Raw genomic sequence first — 19,568 nt, 5'->3', positions numbered from 1 at the left:
GCATCGGAACCGTACTCTCTCTCACCTTCCTGGGCTGTCCGTCTCAGTCCATAGATCGCCACAGCAGGTGAGGGACTGTTGCCGAAGACATGGACCTTCATCCGGTAGTCTATGACCTGATTGTTGACGTTGTTGTCCTTGTGCCATAGGAACCTAAGATAGTTTCTGTTGTCTTCTTTCACAATGAAGCAATGAAACATCTGCTGAATGTCGGCCATTATGGCAACAGGTTCTTGTCTGAAGCGGATCAATACTCCAAGGAGGCTGTTGTTCAGGTTGGGCCCAGTTAGGAGCAGGTTATTGAGAGAGAGGCCTTCAAACTGAGCACTGGAGTCAAACACCACTCTGATCTGATTAGGCTTGCGAGGGTGATAGACACCAAAGGATGGAAGATACCAACATTCTTCTCCCTCCCTCAGTGGTGGCGCAGGTTCAGCATGATTTCTGTCAAAGATGTTCTGCATAAAGTCAATGAAATGCTTCTCCATCTCTGGTTTCCTCTTTAGGGTACGCTTTAAGGATGAGAACCTTGCAGTTGCTTGCTGCAGGTTGTTCGGCAACCTCACTCTTGGGAAACGAAAGGGTAAAGGAGCTACCCAACTGTTGGAGTCGTCTTGAACAAATTCTTTATCCATAACCTTTATAAATTCTTTATCTTCCCTTGTGGGTGCCAACTTGTTGTCATTACTTGTGGAATCGAACACTGATGACCCGAGGTTTTCTTCCCAGGACTGGAGTGTGTTCATGTTGTTGAAGGATTCCTGTTGCCACTTGGTGTTGCTCACTTTCTCTTTCACCCAGTAGTGATGTGGGCATGGTTGGAAATGGGTGCTGCGACCATTTGACAAGATGTGTGTCTTGTAAGAGGAGATGTTGTTAGGTCTCTTCATCTTGTGTATGCAAACATTGCCTATGATTACCCAGCCTAGATCTAAGCGTTGGGCAAATGGTGCATCGTGTGGTCCATTAATTTGCTGACGCACCTTGTGCAGCCGGAGAATGTCTCTGCCAAGCAGAATCAGGATATCTGCACTGTTGTTGAGGGCTGGTATCTTGTTTGCTATCCCCTTGAGATGTTGGTGATGAAGAGCAGCCTCTGGCGTTGGGATCTCTTCTCGATTGGATGGAATCTGGTTGCACTCGACCAGTGTAGGTAACGGTATCTCGACGGTGTTCTCGAGAGATGTCGCTGTAAGACCACTGGCCCTTCTCCCATAAACCTCTGTAACACCACTGCAGGTACCTAAGGTGTAAGGGTAGGCATTTCCCTTTAAGTTAAACATATCAAAGAGTTCTGACCTTGCAAGTGATCGGTTGCTCTGATCATCCAGAAGGACGTACACCTTCACGGCTTTCTCTGGGTGACCGTTGGGATATACGTTCACCAGGCAAATCTTCGCACAGGACTTGTCCCAGAGGTCTTCTCCGCAGACTTCTGTGCATGAAGAAGATATTGTGGTATGGCTTGCAGTTTGAGCTGCGTCCTCCCTGCCATGGCTCGTGGTGGGGGAAGGAGTAAGTGTAGAGTCAGGACGGAATGGGTGGAGTGCTTGTACGTGGTCCTCACTGTCACACTCCATGCACTTAATTGTAGTTTTACAGTCTTTAGCAAGGTGTTCAGTAGAAGCACAACATCTGTAGCATACCCCGAACTTCTTTAGAAGCTCCTTGCGTTCTAGGAGCGGTTTCTTCCTGAAGCCGATGCACTTTTTTAAGGGATGTGGCTTCTTGTGGATGGGACATTCACGATTTGGGTTCTCTATCTTTTCACCTTTGTTACTCTTGTCTGGGGCTGGTGTTGGTAAGGGAAGAATATCCGTCTTCTTCACTGACACTGGACCCCTGCGGTTTCTGTCGTTCGAGCGTGCGCTGACGTATTTAGAAGGAGGTGAAGCTGGGCCACTGGATTCTTGGTAGGAAAAGCTTGGGTCGTTCTTGCGCTCTGCCACATCTTTTATAAACTCACAGAAGTAGGAGAACGGAGGAAATGACACTTGATGGTCTTTCTTGTATTTTGACCCTAGTGTAGTCCACTTTTCTTGTACGTTGTACGGTAGCTTGGAGATAATGGGATTTACTCCACGAGCAGTGTCCAGATAGCTGAGGCCAGGTAGGTGGGTGTCTGCCTTGGCCAGCTGGAGCTCTAACAGCAAGTCACTGAGCTCCAGGAACTTTGAACTGTCTTTGCTTGATATCTTTGGAAAACTCTGTAGACGCTTGAACAGTGCATCCTCTATGGCTTCTGGACTGCCAAAGTTTTTCTCTAGTCTTTCCCATGCAGCCATGAGACCAGCCATTGGATTACTGGTATGTACAGACCTGAGTCTCTTGACACGCTCTGTGGATTGTGGTCCTAGCCATCTGATTAGCAGGTCCAGCTCTTCGGCAGCAGTGATGCCAAGGTCACTAGTTACGGTTCTAAAGGCATTTTTCCAACCTCTGTAATTTTCAGGTTGGTCGTCAAACCTTGTGAGACCGGTTTTAGTAAGTTCGCGGCGAATCATGTACCTTGCGAAGTCGGACATGTCTGTTCTTTCTGACTTAGGATGCACGAATGTGGGCTGAGCGGTGTTGTACATAGGAGTGGAGACGTCTTGGCCTTGAAATGTGGGTAAGTATGGAGTGGCATATGCATTTAGTCCAGCAACCGGTTTGGTGGGTATAGTCTCTGCTACATGCGGAGCTGGTACTGTGCGGTTGTCGAGAGTATAATGACCTGCCGGTATATTGGGTTGCGTGTAGATAATAGCCTGTGGAGTTTGATGAGATGCATGGTCTTGGCGCATACTGGAATACGAAGGAAGTTCAAGTTTGGGAGCATTGTACTGACCTTGAGTGTAGGGTTCTGTAAGTGGATCGGCATCCTGGTGTCCTGGAGAAGCATGAACGCCATCAGAAGTGTTAGTGATGATCTGCGGTTCGCCATTTTGGCTTAGCACGTAGTCTCTTGTGCGTTCAATAGGGTCCTCCGCCTCCACTTCACACAAACTGATGCTGTCTCTTTGACTCCCACTGATAGCTCGCTCCAGGATCCTTAACTCCGCCATGGCTGTTGCGTGCTCACATTCCTTCTCCAGAGCTTCCTTGCGTGCTGCATCCGCATCCATTTCTGCTCTCTTTTGTGCTGTGGCTGCCTCCATTTCTGCTCTCTTTTGTGCTGTGGCTGCATCCATTTCTGCTCTGGCTGCTTCTATTTCTGCTCTCTTTTGTGCTGTGGCTGCATCCATTTCTGCTCTCTTTTGCGCAAAGGCTGCTTGTATCTTAGACGTTTCTGCCTTAGCACGTGCCCTTATAAGCTGCTGGCTGAGAGTGGAATATTTTGATGAACTTGACCTAGATGAGCGTTTTGAGTGCTTAGACGATTTGGATGAGCGAGATGATGCATCTGGTGTCCGTGCAATTTTAGCCTCTATCTTGGTTTTAATGTCACGTACGGTGCAGTCCCTTTCAGAATTAAGCTGCTGGAAACTTTGCAATTCTTTTAAAGTCTCTGGCAGATTCAGTTTCTTCAGGAGAATAATGTATTGGTCAGTCTTCTCCATATACCTTTGGTATGCTGTGCATAATTGTTCTAGGACTCCCTCTAGTGGTAACTCATGAGAAGCAGGCCTTGATACAGTGTCTATGTGACTCAGCACTTTCTCCCATAGTGAAGACACATCACTATATACAACACATTTTTCAGTCTCTAAATTCTCCATGACTTTCCATGTAGGTTTAACTGTACGTTTTCCTCTTTCACTAGCTGGTGGATGGGGATCTAGGTCTCTTTCCTGTGTTTGTAAGTCTGGTAGGGACATTGTATACCTCGCTTCAGACATGATTTGTTTGCAGGCAGGATGAGTGGATGATGAGGGTTATACTTCTCACTGTTTATCTGCAGTGTGTGCTTCTATGCACGCTGGGGTCTGGCTGGGAACTGGGTTACTGTGTATCTGGGAAATGTCCTTTTCCACTGGGGTTCAGCACAGACCTTGAGTTACTGTCTCTGAAGGCAGGATATTCCTTTTTACTATTCTGACTCATGGGTATGTAGAACGCAGTGGTGCCTGGATAGACCTATTCTTTTGGGCGCTTCCGTATTGACCTGTACTCACGTTCATACCGATTTATCAGATAGCTTAACTCAGCCACGATCTCATGTAAGAAGACTCCAGGAAAAGAGGATTGCTTTAACCGAAATTCTTGTATTATGATGAAAGTAGCAGGTAAAAAGGAATATTCAACAGAGTACATGCAGTAGGATGCATACAGATATGGTGATGATGACAAAATGGAGAATAAGGGCGTGAACAAACATACATCACAGGACTACAGTGAGAGAGTTGGGACAAAATACAGGGAAAAGCAAACTTCTGTCTAGAAAGAAGGATAAAACACAAACAATGCAAACATTGAATGATTTCCCAAGTCGTGGGACATGACAAGCACAGTGTATTATACATCTCTGTATATAGGAGAGACACATATGATGTTCTGCAGCAGCTGAGGTGTTGTGATTGCTACATACAGAACCCATGTAGGGTACAGCGCGGTGTATTATACAGCTCTGTATATAGGAGAGACACATATGAGGTTCTGCAGCAGCTGAGGTGTTGTGATGGGTATATACAGAACTCATGTAGGGTACAGTGCAGTGTTTTATACAGCTCTGCATATAGTAGAGTCACATATGAGGTTCTGTAGCAGCTGCGGTGTTGTGATTGGCATCTACAGAACCCATGTAGTGTACAATGCAGTTTATTATACAACTCTTTATATAGGAGAGACACATATGAGGTTCTGCAGCAGCTGCTGTGTTGTGATTGCTACATACAGAACCCATGTAGTGTACAGTGCAGTTTATTATACAGCTCTGTATATAGGAGAGACACATATGAGGTTCTGCAGCAGCTGAGGTGTTGTGATTGGCATCTACAGATCCCATGTAGTGTACAATGCAGTTTATTATACAACTCTTTATATAGGAGAGACACATATGAGGTTCTGCAGCAGCTGCTGTGTTGTGATGCTACATACAGAACCCATGTAGTGTACAGTGCAGTTTATTATACAGCTCTGTATATAGGAGAGACACATATGAGGTTCTGCAGCAGCTGAGGTGTTGTGATTGGCATCTACAGATCCCATGTAGTGTACAATGCAGTTTATTATACAGCTCTGTATATAGCAGAGTCACATATGAGGTTCTGCAGCAGCTGAGGTGTTGTGATTGGCATCTACAGATCCGATGTAGTGTACAATGCAGTTTATTATACAGCTCTGTATATAGGAGAGACACATATGATGTTCTGCAGCAGCTGCTGTGTTGTGATTGCTACATACAGAACCCATGTAGTGTACAGTGCAGTTTATTATACAGCTCTGTATATAGGAGAGACACATATGAGGTTCTGCAGCAGCTGAGGTGTTGTGATTGGCATCTACAGATCCCATGTAGTGTGCAGTGCAGTTTTATTATACAGCTCTGTATATAGGAGAGTCACATATGAGGTTCTGCAGCAGCTGAGGTGTTGTGATTGGCATATGCAGAACCCATGTAGTGTGCAGTGAAGTTTATTATACAGCTCTGTATATAGGAGAGACACATGAGGTTCTGCAGTAGCTGAGGTGTTGTGATGGGTATACAAAACCCATGTAGTGTACAGTGCAGTTTATTATACAGCTGTCTATAGCAGAGTCACATATGAAGTTCTGCAGCAGCTGAGGTGTTGTGATTGGCATCTACAGAACCCATGTAGGTTACAGCGCAGTGTATTATACAGCTCTGCATATAGGAGAGTCACATATGAGGTTCTGCAGCAGCTGAGGTGTTGTGATTGCTACATACAGAACCCATGTAGTGTACAGTGCAGTTTATTATACAGCTCTGTATATAGGGGAGTCACATGAAGTTCTGCAGCAGCTGCTGTGTTGATTGCTACATGCAGAACCCATGTAGTGTACAGTGCAGTTTATTACACAGCTCTGTATGTAGGAGAGACACATTGGGGAGATCCATGTACGATGTTCTGCAGCAGCTGAGGTGTGATTGCCATGTACAGCACAGCCTCCTCCTTGTATACATATCTTATAGTGTCAGAATAAATGCGTTGATTCTTTACAGGAGGTTCTGCAGCAGCCGAGGTGTGATTGCCATATTCAGCACGACCCCTTGCCTATATGGTGTAGAGTATTATATATACCAGCCTGCGCCTTATATACACAGCTAATACAGAAGAGGTTCTGCGTCAGCTGAAGCGTCAGTAAAAAGCTTTTCTTCTGTACAGGAGGTTCTGCAGCAGCTGTGCTGTTCGGGGGCTCGCTCTCCTGCACCAATAGCTGCAGCCCTGGGTACTGTAGGCTCCATGCCTGCTGGAGCTGTGCCGTCAGTGTGCCCTCTTCCCCCAGCCCTGTGCCCTCCCCCATGCCGGTTCTCCTCCCTCTCCTCCTCCTTCTTCTCTGTGAGCTCTCCGCTCTCAGGCTGGAGCTGCACTCGCTGAAGATGGCGGACTGCAGCACACTGCTGGATGAAGCGCTGGAGTCATTCGTGTTTAGTTACCTGACTGACAGCCCGGTAAGAGCTGCCCCCTGTGGGCACAGGTGTGGGCTCTGGGGATGGGGCAGAGATGGCGCTGACAGTAAGGGCATCTAGAGTGACAGGTGGAATCCCCCAGTTTTATTCAGACACCCCAGTTTCTGTATCCTGCTTCATGTGCACATTTCCCATGCTGGCACGGATTCGTTTTATAACTGGTATATGCTCCCCCACCCGAATGCGGGCATGCACCCCTCTCTGCTGCCCCCCTACCTATATGCGTGTTGTGCCCCCCACATACCTGGAGTGTGCCATGCTCCCCCAGTGCCCCCCATATGCCAGGAGTGCACATTGCTCCCCCAGTGCCCCCATACCAGGAGTGCACATGCTTCCCCAGTGCCAACACATGCCAGGAGTGCCCCATGCCCCCCCCCCAGTGCCCCATGCTCACCAGTGTCCCCCACATGCCAGGAGTGCCCCATGCTCGCCCAGTGCCCCCCACATGCCAGGAGTGCCCCATGCTCCTCCAGTACCCCCCACATGCCAGGAGTTTGCCATGCTCCCCCAGTGCCCCCCACATGCCAGGAATGCAACATGCTCCCCCAGTGCCCATGCTCACCAGCGCCCCCCACATGCCAGGAGTGCACCATGCTCCCCCAGTGCCCCCCACATGCCAGGAGTGCACCATGCTCCCCCAGTGCCCCCCACATGCCAGGAGTGTGCCATGCTCCCCCAGTGCCCCCCACATGCCAGGAGTGCCCCATGCTCACCAGTGCCCCCCACATGCCAGGAGTGCCCCATGCTCCCCCAGTGCCCCATGCTCCCCCAGTGCCCCATGCTCACCAGTGCCCCCCACATGCCAGGAGTGCCCCATGCTCCCCCAGTGCACCATGCTCACCAGCGCCCCCCACATGCCAGGAGTGCCCCATGCTCCCCAGTGCCCCCCACATGCCAGGAGTGCCCCCCACATGCCAGGAGTGCCCCATGCTCCCCAGTGCCCCCCACATGCCAGGAGTGCCCCCCACATGCCAGGAGTGCCCCATGCTCACCAGCGCCCCCCACATGCCAGGAGTGCACCATGCTCCCCCAGTGCCCTCCACATGCCAGGAGTGCACCATGCTCCCCCAGTGCCCTCCACATGCCAGGAGTGCACCATGCTCCCCCAGTGCCCCCCACATGCCAGGAGTGTGCCATGCTCCCCCAGTGCCCCCCACATGCCAGGAGTGCCCCATGCTCCCCCAGTGCCCCATGCTCACCAGTGCCCCCCACATGCCAGGAGTGCGCCATGATCCCCCAGTGCCCCATGCTCGCCCAGTGCCCCCCACATGCCAGGAGTGCCCCATGCTCCCCCAGTGCCCCATGCTCACCAGCGCCCCCCAGATGCCAGGAGTGCCCCATGCCCCCCCAGTGCCCCATGCTCACCAGTGTCCCCCACATGCCAGGAGTGCCCCATGCTCGCCCAGTGCCCCCCACATGCCAGGAGTGCCCCATGCTCGCCCAGTGCCCCCCACATGCCAGGAGTGCCCCATGCTCGCCCAGTGCCCCCCACATGCCAGGAGTGCCCCATGCTCCCCAGTGCCCCCAGTCTCCTCTGTCACGTGTTCCCCACCTACATGTGTGCACCCCGGCACTGAGATGCCCGCTGTCCCGCATTGCCGCACAGGCTGTCAGCGCCATTCATTCCCGTCAGCTGACACGTGGAGCGCCCGGAGGTCGGGGCACGGAGCAGGGTGTGTGCGGCGCCCGGTCACCCATGCGGCGGGCAGGATGTAGCATGCGGTGCGGAGGGGGCGTGTAGCCGGCTCTGCCTGTGGGAGACTGTCCATGTGGCGGCGCAGAGCAGGGTACGGCCGTGTGCTGCCTGCCTGGCACCGTCCTGGCACAGCCTGCAGTATAGATGGCATCCTCTGCTATGGGCTGGTGATGGGCACTGTGCCAGTCTGTGCAGGTCACTGCTATTGTCTCCTTATATTACACCATCTATCGTGGTTAACCCTTACACGTCCATTGCATTACATGTGATTATCTATTTAAACCCCCCCAAAATGCCAGCAATGTTGCTAGATATCGCCCCAAAATGGTGAAATCTGTAAATAAATATGGCCTAACGTGCTGATCGATGTGTCGATAATCAGTATTGTATCACGTCGTCATCTCATTCCCCCTCATTGGAAGAATTGTGCCATGATTTACTACATATACAAAGGTGGCGCCCCTATCAGGTCCCCATCCCCCCCTACATTATAGAAGCAGCAGAGCCGAGTTTGGTGCAAATCTTCAGTTACCTGCTTACATAGGACTGCAAGTTATCCTGCTGAGTCCTCAGTCCAAGACGGTGAAAGCGTTAACTGACAGAGTCAGCTCTGCTACATATGTCAGCAGTGGTTCCACATAAGACTAGGGGTGGAGAGACAGAATTTGCACCAGGCAGTGTTACATAATGCCAGGGTACACACTGTTCTGCTGGTCCAGTCTGCACTTTGTCCGTAGGGGGTGACAGTGTCCTGGGGTCTGCGGCAGGGATTGTCGTGTTAGCTGTGCTACTGTCCATGTCGTAACATCACCGCAGACTAGTGGTTACGAAACCGAGCTGTGCATGTGTGTGACGCCGCCTGCTTCGGGCTACTATTAAAGGCAGTGAAATCCTGCTATATTGACATTTCTAATGGATGGAGACAGGACTGCATGAATCAAAGCCAGCAGCAGCCGGGCCCAAGTAACATCTTACTCCATCTAGACCGATCCGGCTCTCAAGGTGGTGCTTGTGATATTGTAATGTTCTTTCTGTACTGGTTGGAACAGATTTATACTGGCCAATGCATAGGATGCCACTTTTAGCTAAAAGAAATGCTCAATATGCTCAAACCTAGTCTGATAGCAGCATAACGTAGTGAAATAAACTCTGATTCCAACGATGTATCAGTTACTGGGCTTCTTGCTGTAGTTTTGATATAATCACAGTTTTATCAGCAGGAGATTATCATTTCAAAACTAGTAAATTTGCTGATATGTAGTCAACCTTGCTGCTGAACTCTGTATAACCCTACCCCCACCACCGATTAGAAGCTTTCTGCCTATACACAGTGTACACAGAAAGCTGCCAGTCAGTGATGTGGGCAGGTTATACAGAGCTCAGCATTCAGAGAACAACTAGATCTGTAATAGATAAAACAGATTTTATCAAAACTGCACCAAGCAGCTCAATAAGTGATACATGACTGGAATCAGGGTCTCTTTCCCTACATCATGTTGTTCTCAGATGTGATGGCAAAAAGCTGCTGACAGATTCCCTTTAATGCCCAGATTAGATAATTGCATGGAAAGTATAAGATTTAAGAACATCTGTTAAGACAGCATTGGTCACTAACAATAGGGAGTAGGACGGTGGCACAAATTGTCTGGTTATTTGTCCTTTGTTACAGTCTCAAGGTTTATGCAAAAACTTTTTTCTAGGTCAAAATGACTAAACACTTTTTTTTTTGCCAAATCACATGGCGAACATGTAAAAAAATGTCGGCTTAAACTGTACCCAGTTGAATGTCACTGTTCATTTGAATAAACTATATAGAATAAATCTCTTTTCGGGTCCATTTACACAGACCGGCCAGCGGCACTAAATGATCGCCGATCGGGAAACGGTTACCAGTCAGCAGTCGTTTAGTAGCCTGTTTACACAGGCAGACTGCGGTATACGATCGGAAATAGATTGTTGAATGCGCACAGGCTGCCTTTGTTCTCGGTATTTCAAATCCTGTTTACACAGGACAAAGTGCTGCCGAGAACGATGATCTTTTATGCAGCACAAACGATCATTTAACCCAACAAGCAAGCGTTCTGCTTGTTCCTCGCCTGGCCGGCAGCCTGTTTACACGGCAAGTCTATCGTTAAGGCTTCTTTCACACTTGCGTCGTGTGACGTCCGTCGCAATCTGTCTTTTTGGGAAAAAAACGGATCCTGCAAATGTGCCCGCAGGATGTGTTTTTTTCCCATAGACTTGTATTGCCAACGGATCGCGACGTATGGCGATACGTCGCTTCCGTCGTGCACTGGATGCGTCGTGTTTTGGCGGACCGTCGGCACGAAAAAACGTTCAAGGGAGCGTTTTTTCGTACGTCGCGTCCACCATTTCCAACTGCACATGCGAGGCCCCCCTCCTCCCTGGACTTTAGAATGGGCAGCGGATGCGTTGACAAACTGCATCCGCTGCCCACGTTGTGCCACATTTTCACAACGTGCGTCGGTACGTCGCACCGACGCTTAGCGACAGACCCGTACCGACGCAAGTGTGAAAGAAGCCTAAGCGAGCATCTTAAGCACGCCTGTGTAAAGTGCACCTTTAATCACCATGGTTGAGATTTTGTGAGGAAACAATTGCCATTTCTTCAGTTATGTCTGTGAGGACAAGGAAAAAAAAAGTCACAGCGTGGCACAAATTACTCAATATTTTGTGTCTGACTTTAGCGTTCGGTCAAAGATTATGGCGAGCAAAGGTTATGGCGAGTCCTGTGAAGCTATAAATCTTGTACACATCAGTAGTACTATGAAACCTTAGGAACTGGATTAGATTACCGCATGCTGAAATTGAGATTAGTAGGGCATTGCCAATGACTTCTACGGCTTTGATCAAAGCTCGTTTCATACACAGCGTTCTTCATGGCGTTTTTCATTTTTTTTCAAACCACCGCAGTTAGATATCTTATTAAAGTCATTACTGAAGTAGCATGCTCTTGTCATGGTATGTACTAACTAAACGATCCAAAAATCAAAAGCCGTTTCAAAAACGCTGAAACTTCTTTAATGTCACTTGGTGGCTCAGTGGTTAGCACTGCAGCCTTGGGGTCCTGGGTTCAAATCCCACCATAGACAACATCTGCAAGGAGTTTGTATGTTCTCGCCGTGTTTGCGTGGGTTTCCTTCACACTCCAGTTTCCTCTCACACTTGAAAGACCTAGTGATAAGGACTGTTTGTAAAGCGCTGTGGTATATGATGGCGATATGTAAGCGAGTAAAATAATATTGTTTTTTTTTTTTTTTCATATTATGGCATCTGTGGGATTAAATTGTGACATTTAAGCCGCAGGTGGTAGAAAATGTAAATTCAGCCATTTCTATCCAATGTTTCTCTCATGCCTTTTGTGTAGGCCCCCAAGCAGGTATTTTATTGCTTCTCGGCCCCACAGGCTCCGGCCAAATGAAATAAGATTATAAATCGAGTGGAAATATAACCCAGCATGTTAATCCCCTCACTGGATGTTGCGAGTGATTAAATAGTCTAAGCCGTCTGGTAAAATATTATCCAGCGTCCATGTGTGGTCAGCAGTTGCTGCTGCCTAGGTGCATGTGTGGTAAAGCGTGTGCTGGTTGTACATGTAGTGTAGTCCCTGATGTAACTGAAGGCTTCCTGGAGCAGTCACATGCTTTGCTGTTGTAAATTATAAATGGAAGGCGTATGACGTCCCTCATTACTACCTCACCAGCCCCCTTATTACCCGCCCTGTGCCGGCCTCCTCTTTACTACTGTCTGATATGTGAATGGAGGCAGCTAAGGCAAAGGCAGCTTTACACATGTTTCCTCTCAGTGACATAAAGGACATGAGGCGGCTCAGAGCAGAGTGTTTCCTCTTTTCTAACATGTGCTCTGTGCTTGAGAGGCTTGTGTAGGCCCGAGTATTGACACTAGTTGAAAAATTTCTAATAATTAATATTTATCCTATTTTTTTCACTTTATAGAATGTTCTAAAAGAATTTTTACGAAAGGTTTTGATGTACAATAACAAATTGTATTGTGGTACCGTGTTAGCCAGAAAAATGGATGTGAATACTTTTCTGCCCAATGATGACAGAAGTATTCACTCCTAGAATACTTCTGTCATCATTGGGCAGAAAAGTATTCACATACGAAAGGTTTTACAACTCCTAGTTTACAAGAGTCGTGATTCCATTGGAAATCCATTTTGTGAACATATATGGCACTGTTTTGCGGGTTAGTAGACACATTTACACCTGCAATTTTCTGTAATCACTTAGATGCCATTAAAATAGTATTTTTATTTGTGTCATGGAATAAAAATCTCAGATTGGTTTAGGTCTTAAAGGCGCTCTCTGATGTTTTTTTTCTTCCATGTATATACAGTAGGGAAAATCAGTATTTCATACACTGCCGATTTTGCAAGTTTTCCCACCTACAAAGAATGGAGAGGTCTGTAATTTTTATCATAGGCACACTTCAAATGTGAGAGACAGAAGCTAAAAAGAAAAACAAGGAACCACATTGTATGATTTTTAAATAATTAAATTGCATTTTATTGCATGAAATAAGTATTTGATCACCTACCAACCAGCAAGAATTCTGGCTCTCACAGAACTCTTGGTTTTTCTTTTAGAAGCCCTCCTACTCTGCACTCATTACCTGTATTACCATGGCCAAGACCAAAGAGCTGTCTATGGACACCAGGGAAAAAATTGTAGACCTGCACAAGGCTTGGATGGGCTGCAGGACAATAGCCAAGTAGCTTGGTGAGAAGGCAACAACTGTTAGCGCAATTATTAGATGATGGAAGAAACATAAGATGACTATCAATCTTCCTAATTCTGGGGCTCCATGCAAGATATCGCTTCATGAGGTAAGGATGATTTTGAGAAAGGTCAGGAATCAGCCCAGAACTACACAATAGGACCTGGTCAATTATATGAAGAGTGCTTGGACCATAGTCTGAAACATTATCATTAGTAACATACTACACTGTCATGATTTAAAATCCTGCAGGGCACACAAGGTCCCCCTGCTCACGCTAGCACATATCCAGGCCTGTTTGATATTCAACAATGACCATCTGGATGATCCAGAGGAGTCATGGGTGAAGGTCATGGGGTCAGATGAGACCAAAATAGAACTTTTTGATATCAGCTTCACTCGTCGTGTTTGGAGGAAGAAGAAGGACCCCAAGGACACCGTCCCAACCCTGAAGCGTGGGGGGGAATATCATACTTTGGTGCTTTTCTGGAAAGGGGACTGGATGAGTGCACCATATTGAAGGGAGGATGGATGGGGTCAAGTATCGCAAGATTTTGGCTGACAACCTCCTTCCCTCAAGAAGAGCATCGTAGATGGGTCGTGACTGGGTCTTTCAGAATGACCCGTAACACACAGCCAGAGCAATTAAGGAGTGGCTTCTTAAGAAGCATTTCAAGCTTCTGGGGTGGCCTAACCAGTCCCCAGACCTTAACCCAATAGAAAATCTTTGGAGTGAGCTGAAACTCAATGTTGCTCAACCACAGCCTTGAAACCTGAAAGATCTGCTGAAGATCTGTATGGAGGAGTGGGTCATAATCCCTGCCCAGTGTGTGCAAACCTGGTCAAGACCTACAGGAAGCGTCTGACCTCTGTAATTGCAAACAAAGGTTTCTGTACCAAATATTAAGTTCTGTTTTTCTACTGTAATAAATACTTATTTCATGCAATAAAATGTAAATTAATTATGTTAAAATCATACATCATGTGATTTTCTGGATTTTTTTTAAGATTCCGTTTCTCACAGTTGAAGTGTACCTAAAAATAACAGACCTCTCAATTTTTGTAGGTGGGAAAACTTGTAAAATCGGCAGTGTATCAAATACTTATTTTCCCCACTGTATATGTAATTAGTGCATTACCATAGTCATCACCTGTCACCATTTTCAGCGGTGTTCCGTTGTCCTGTGACCACATTTGTGACCTGCTGAATCATACAGTTCTGTTTGAAATGGAGGTTACTTTCTCAATGTGAGGCTGGGTTCACATGTTCAGTATTTGGTCAGTATTTTACATCAGTATCTGTAAGCCAAAACCAGGAGTGGAACAATCAGAGGAAAAGTATAACAGAAGTACGTCACCACTTTTTAATTTTTCACCCACTCCAGGTTTTGGCTTACAAACACTTAACATGTGAACAAGACCTAATAAGGGTACCGTCACACATTGAAATTTCCATCGCTACGACGTTACGATTCGTGACGTTCTAGCGATATCCATACGATATCGCAGTGTCTGACACGCTACTGCGATCAGACACCCTGCTGAGAATCGTACGTCGTAGCAGATCGTTTGGAACTTTCTTTCGTCGCTTGATCACCCGCTGACATCGCTGGATCGTTGTGTGTGACAGCGATCCAGCGATGTCTTCGCTTGTAACCAGGGTAAACATCGGGTAACTAAGCGCAGGGCCGCGCTTAGTAACCCGATGTTTACCCTGGTTACCAGCGTAAACGTAAAAAAACAAACCGTACATGCTCACCCGTCGGTGTCCTTCAGGTCCCTTGCCGTCTGCTTCCTGCTCTGAGTGCCGGCCGGAAAGTGAGAGCAGATCACAGCGGTGCTGCGATCTGCTCTCACTGTACGGCTGCACTCAGAGCAGGAAGCAGACGGCAAGGGACCTGAAGGACACCGACGGGTGAGTATGTACTGTTTGTTTTTTTACGTTTACGCTGGTAACCAGGGTAAACATTGGGTTACTAAGCGCGGCCCTGCGCTTAGTTACCCGATGTTTACCCTGGTTACCCGGGGACTTCGGCATCGCTCCAGCGCCGTGATTGCAACGTGTGACCGCAGTCTACGACGCTGGAGCGATGATTATACGACGCTGCGACGTCACGAATCGTGCCGTCGCAGCGATGAAAATTTCAATGTGTGACGGTACCCTAAAGGTACCTTCACACGAAGCGGCGCTGCAGCGATAGCGACAACGATGCTGATCGCTGCAGCGTCGCTGTTTGATCGCTGGGGATCTGTCACACAGACCGCTCTCCAGCGACCAACGATGCCGAGGTCCCCGGGTAACCAGGGTAAACATCGGGTTGCTAAGCGCAGGGCCGCGCTTAGTAACCCGATGTTTACCCTGGTTACCAGCGTAAAAGTAAAAAAAACAAACAGCACATACTTACATGCGTCCCCCAGCGTCTGCTTCCTGACACTGACTGAGCTCCGGCCCTAACAGCACAGCAGTGACTTCACCGCTGTGCTTTCACTTTCACTTTTAGGGCCGGCGCTCAGTAAGTGTCAGGAAGCAGACGCTGGGGGACGCATGTAAGTATGTGCTGTTTGTTTTTTTTACTTTTACGCTGGTAACCAGGGTAAACATCGGGTTACTAAGCGCGGCCCTGCGCTTGGTAACCCGATGTTTACCCTGGTTACCAGCGTAAAACATCGCTGGGTATCGTTGCTTTTGCTTTCAAACACAACGATACACAGCGATTGGACGACCAAATAAAGTTCTGGACTTTATTCAGCGACCAGCGACATCACAGCAGGATCCTGATCGCTGCTGCGTGTCAAACGAAACGATATCGCTAGCCAGGACGCTGCAACGTCACGGATCGCTAGCGATGTCGTTTCGTGTGAAGGTACCTTAAGTCTATCAACACTCCGAACAAGGCTAGAGACCCTAGTTTTGAGTCTCCAAGGCTTACATTGAGAAAATTCAAAAAAGTAACCTTTGCTCCACACAGAAGACACTGTGTGATTTGGCAGGAAACCAGTGCTCCGCTGAAAACAGCAAATGACCACCAGTGAGCATATTATTGCGCTCATTACACATACATGCATAATTGCTAACAATGGAAGAAACAATAAAAAATTACCTGAGGGCTCCTTTGAAGTGAAAACTACTTTGATGACCTTCAGTACACACTGTAACTTTACATACGGTGCCATAGAGTTCGTTAAGAACTGATTAACCAGAGCATATTCCAGAGTGCAGTGGCGCACATTTATCAGACTTTAGATACCATGGTGCTAGGCATTTGGTTGGTATGTGAAGGCTTTTAATTACTTTACAAGTAGGGTAGTGATAATGCAGACCTGCAAGCGCTAGTTAACCTGGAACAGAATTGGAGTAAGCCTGAAGGGATTTGCATTGTGTTTTAGAAATCTCTTTTAGGTTTATTAGTGGGGGTTGGGGCTTCAGAGCTTATTATTCAGCCTATAATTGAATCACTTATTACTTACTTCTGACATCTTGGGCCTAATTTATCGTTTTCAAATTTTTCGAAAACACTTTTCTTTTTCTGCTTTTTGGTATTCGCTGGCTTTTTTTGCTCCAAATTCATCCAAGAGTAGCATGAACTTGGTGCAAAGTCAAAAATTATCTTAATTTTTTACTTTTAACTGTTTTTTTTTCTTGATTCTTTAGTGCAAAAAGTCCAAAATCCTTTAAAATATCGCGTGTAAGTCTTCAACTGCACCAAAATGAAAACTCCGACAGAAACTATATTTAAGGCAACGACTGGAGTGAGATATGGCGCCCCAAAATGCGTCATTTAAAAAAAGTCTCATTTAATAAAAAGAAAAATAACTTAAAAAAATGGCACAAATCTTATAGAGAATAAGGCCTAAATACTAAAGCCAATAATAAAGGGAGAAAGAACAATAATGAATTGGGGACGATAGTTGTAAACAAGACATTGGAATTGAAAGATGGCTATCGTTGCCACAATCTGCATATTGTGCACCTCTACACTTTTAATTCTGTGAAGGTGTAAGTGTAGCGCCCCCACTGCCGCAGGGCCGAGGGGTACCCGGTACCGGGCCTCTGAGTCTCTGCTTCTGGGGTTGTCACGGCGGCTAGGCCCCGGCCCGTGACCCTGCCGTGGAGCGCACAGTGAATGATAGGTGTGGATGTTGGTGGTGCAGTTGTGGGGTGCAGGTCGCGGTAAATAACGAGGACACCAGGTTGCAGTCTCTTTACCTCTTTACTGGAGATCTCTGAGTCCTCAGTCCAGAATACGGTTCACCAGGCTGCGCAAGTCCGGCCGGTCCAATGGCACCTCCAGAGTTCACTTCACAGGTGGAAATCGGTGCCTTCCTTCTTAGCGCTATGTATTGTAGTCCTTCCCTGCTATGCTTACGGAAAGTACCCCACAACCGTTGTGTCTGTTTCTCGTGTTCCCTCACAACTCGATTAACTGATCTTCTGCTAATCTTCCGTCCCTTCCTGATGTTACAGTTAGAACGGCACCCGTTTGTCGGGTAGGCCTGGAGTTCTTCCGGGACCCTAGAGACGCCCCTCTCCCGCAATTGCCTCCCAAGACTTCATAGGTGATTTAGGTGAGACAGCCCGCCTGAGACTGACTGTCCTGCCGCTGTTTAGAGTATTGCTTGAAGCTGTCTAATGAAATACTCCCTCGGCGTTCCGGCCGCCGGTAGTGCGCCTCAGTAGGATGTTGCTCCGGTCTTACAGCACGACCCCTACTGGTATTCTCCTATTGCTTGATCTCGTTTCTCACTCAGCACAATCTATCTCGCTTCTAGTCCTTTCTTGGGTCCCGCCGCTTCCCGGAGCTGGCGCGGACCCGTTACGTTCTTTTCAATGCCAAGCCTCTGTCAGGATCCCACCCCTGACAGAGACCCTACTGTCTCTTCCTCCACAACACCCTCTGCCACTAGGTGTTGCTTCGTCCAATCCAGTCAGCTTTCTCCTCTAACTTCCTGCCTGACCCCCAGTTTACCCACTATGGTGGGGAGTGGCCTAATGAATAGAACCCTTAGCTCCCCCCGGAGGCCCAGCTGTGAAATCTATTGGTGTCTGTGATACCTGATCAGATGAACTCCTTCAGTGCCATCGGACGCACCATGGCTCCCCATAGTGGCGGAGCCACAGTACTGCAACGACCAGGACTCTGGGGCGCTGCACTCCCCCCTGGTTAAACACAGTACTCCGGGACTGGGAAGAAAACAACAATACAGGTTAGCAAAAAGACATACAATTTTTGTTGAGTGCAAATAATAATAAGTATACTTGAACAGAGCTTCCCTTTATGGGAGGTGAGGACACTTGAACGTTACAAACATGGTTAACATTATAAATTACAGGCTATAAATAACTCCTGTTACCCAACCGGGTATTCTACTAAGTACAAAATTGTTGAACAATAATTTAACATTGCCTTTAAGGACTCACACTCTAAATCCACTAAAGACCTTCCTATAATCACATTATAAGGTATTTTAACTTTCCCATTCGCCTTCTTTAAATCTGCAGGACCGCCTGTCCTATCGGCATCAGACCTACTGCCTCTCCTTTCTGTTACAGGACCGCCCCGTTCAGCCAGGGCCTACTGCCTTTTCAACTACTATACACAGTATAGAACATAACATTACTTTCAGTTTAAGAGCACTAAGTCATCTCTACATGACTCCTATGAGGACTCAGGGTTTACCTTCTATCCTAACTATCTATCAACATTATCTAAACATTTTCTATCGAACATTAAGCCTTCTCATTATCTTTCTTCCTTTCTTGCATGCTGGACACCACATCTATCTCTACGGGCCCACTGCATCCTTCTTCTATCTTTCACCTTTTAATTCTCAGAGCACATCATCAGTATTTCTTCACATTTAACTAATTAAACACATATAACTTTTCTCGTACAACATTATCATCACTTTTCTCTTCATCAACGTTATTGCTACTTGTCTTAAGTAATATCACTATCAAAATGCGGCAAATGAACATCCCCTTTAAGAGGGGATCAAGTCTTTCTGAGGTAGTTCGTCTTCTCAGACTACCAGTCCATGCTCAGCAAAGGTTCCAGTGCGGTATCTTCGCAAAGAGTCTTTAAATAAAACCAGTAGGGAGCGCCTTTAATAAGGTGCAAACTATATACAAAAAGTTCGGATCATGCACTGTTCATGATTTCAGCAGCTCTGTAAACTTTGTGCAAAAACTTGGAAAACAAACAAGAAAACAAAACAATAGGGATCCCGGGTCAACAAAGGGATCCCTTTAAGAGTTTACCCTGAGCGGGTTTAGCAGCAGGAAATAGTAACTATATACATACTCATGGTATCGAAGTTTATCTTCATAGTAAATCACAAGACATCAGCCAAAAGTGGGTACCTTCTGACTGTGCAGACTGTGATCCTAGGTCAGCAGCTGATGCCGCACCAGTATCACCAATGGATTTCCCTGGTGCAGTCAGACCACCCGATGTCTGGACCCGAAGGCGGACTCTAGCCGCCAGCTCAGTCGCTGCAATGAGACGTACGGCAGCAATGTTGGTAAGATCCGTTACG

The 19,568-nt window shown here is 47.2% G+C and overlaps 1 protein-coding gene across 4 annotated transcripts in view; it reads left to right on the top strand.

The window, feature by feature from the left end:
• Positions 1–6,467: 6,467 nt before the first annotated feature.
• PPARGC1B (PPARG coactivator 1 beta) overlaps positions 6,468–19,568 on the top strand; it is a 101,720-nt gene continuing 88,619 nt past the window's right edge. For 2 of the 4 annotated variants that reach the window (XM_077265749.1, XM_077265750.1), the window contains exon 1: positions 6,475–6,556. In XM_077265749.1, coding sequence (XP_077121864.1) covers positions 6,485–6,556 — 72 coding nt within the window. In that variant the 5' untranslated portion in view covers positions 6,475–6,484. Of the gene's footprint in view, positions 6,557–19,568 lie in introns of all 4 variants that reach the window. The other 2 variants (XM_077265747.1, XM_077265748.1) reach the window with 2 other exon arrangements.

This window comes from Ranitomeya variabilis, chromosome 5 (genome assembly GCF_051348905.1).
Source record: "Ranitomeya variabilis isolate aRanVar5 chromosome 5, aRanVar5.hap1, whole genome shotgun sequence".
In the NCBI taxonomy this organism is placed as follows: Eukaryota; Metazoa; Chordata; class Amphibia; order Anura; family Dendrobatidae; genus Ranitomeya; species Ranitomeya variabilis.
This window is presented reverse-complemented; position numbering and strand designations above follow the sequence as displayed.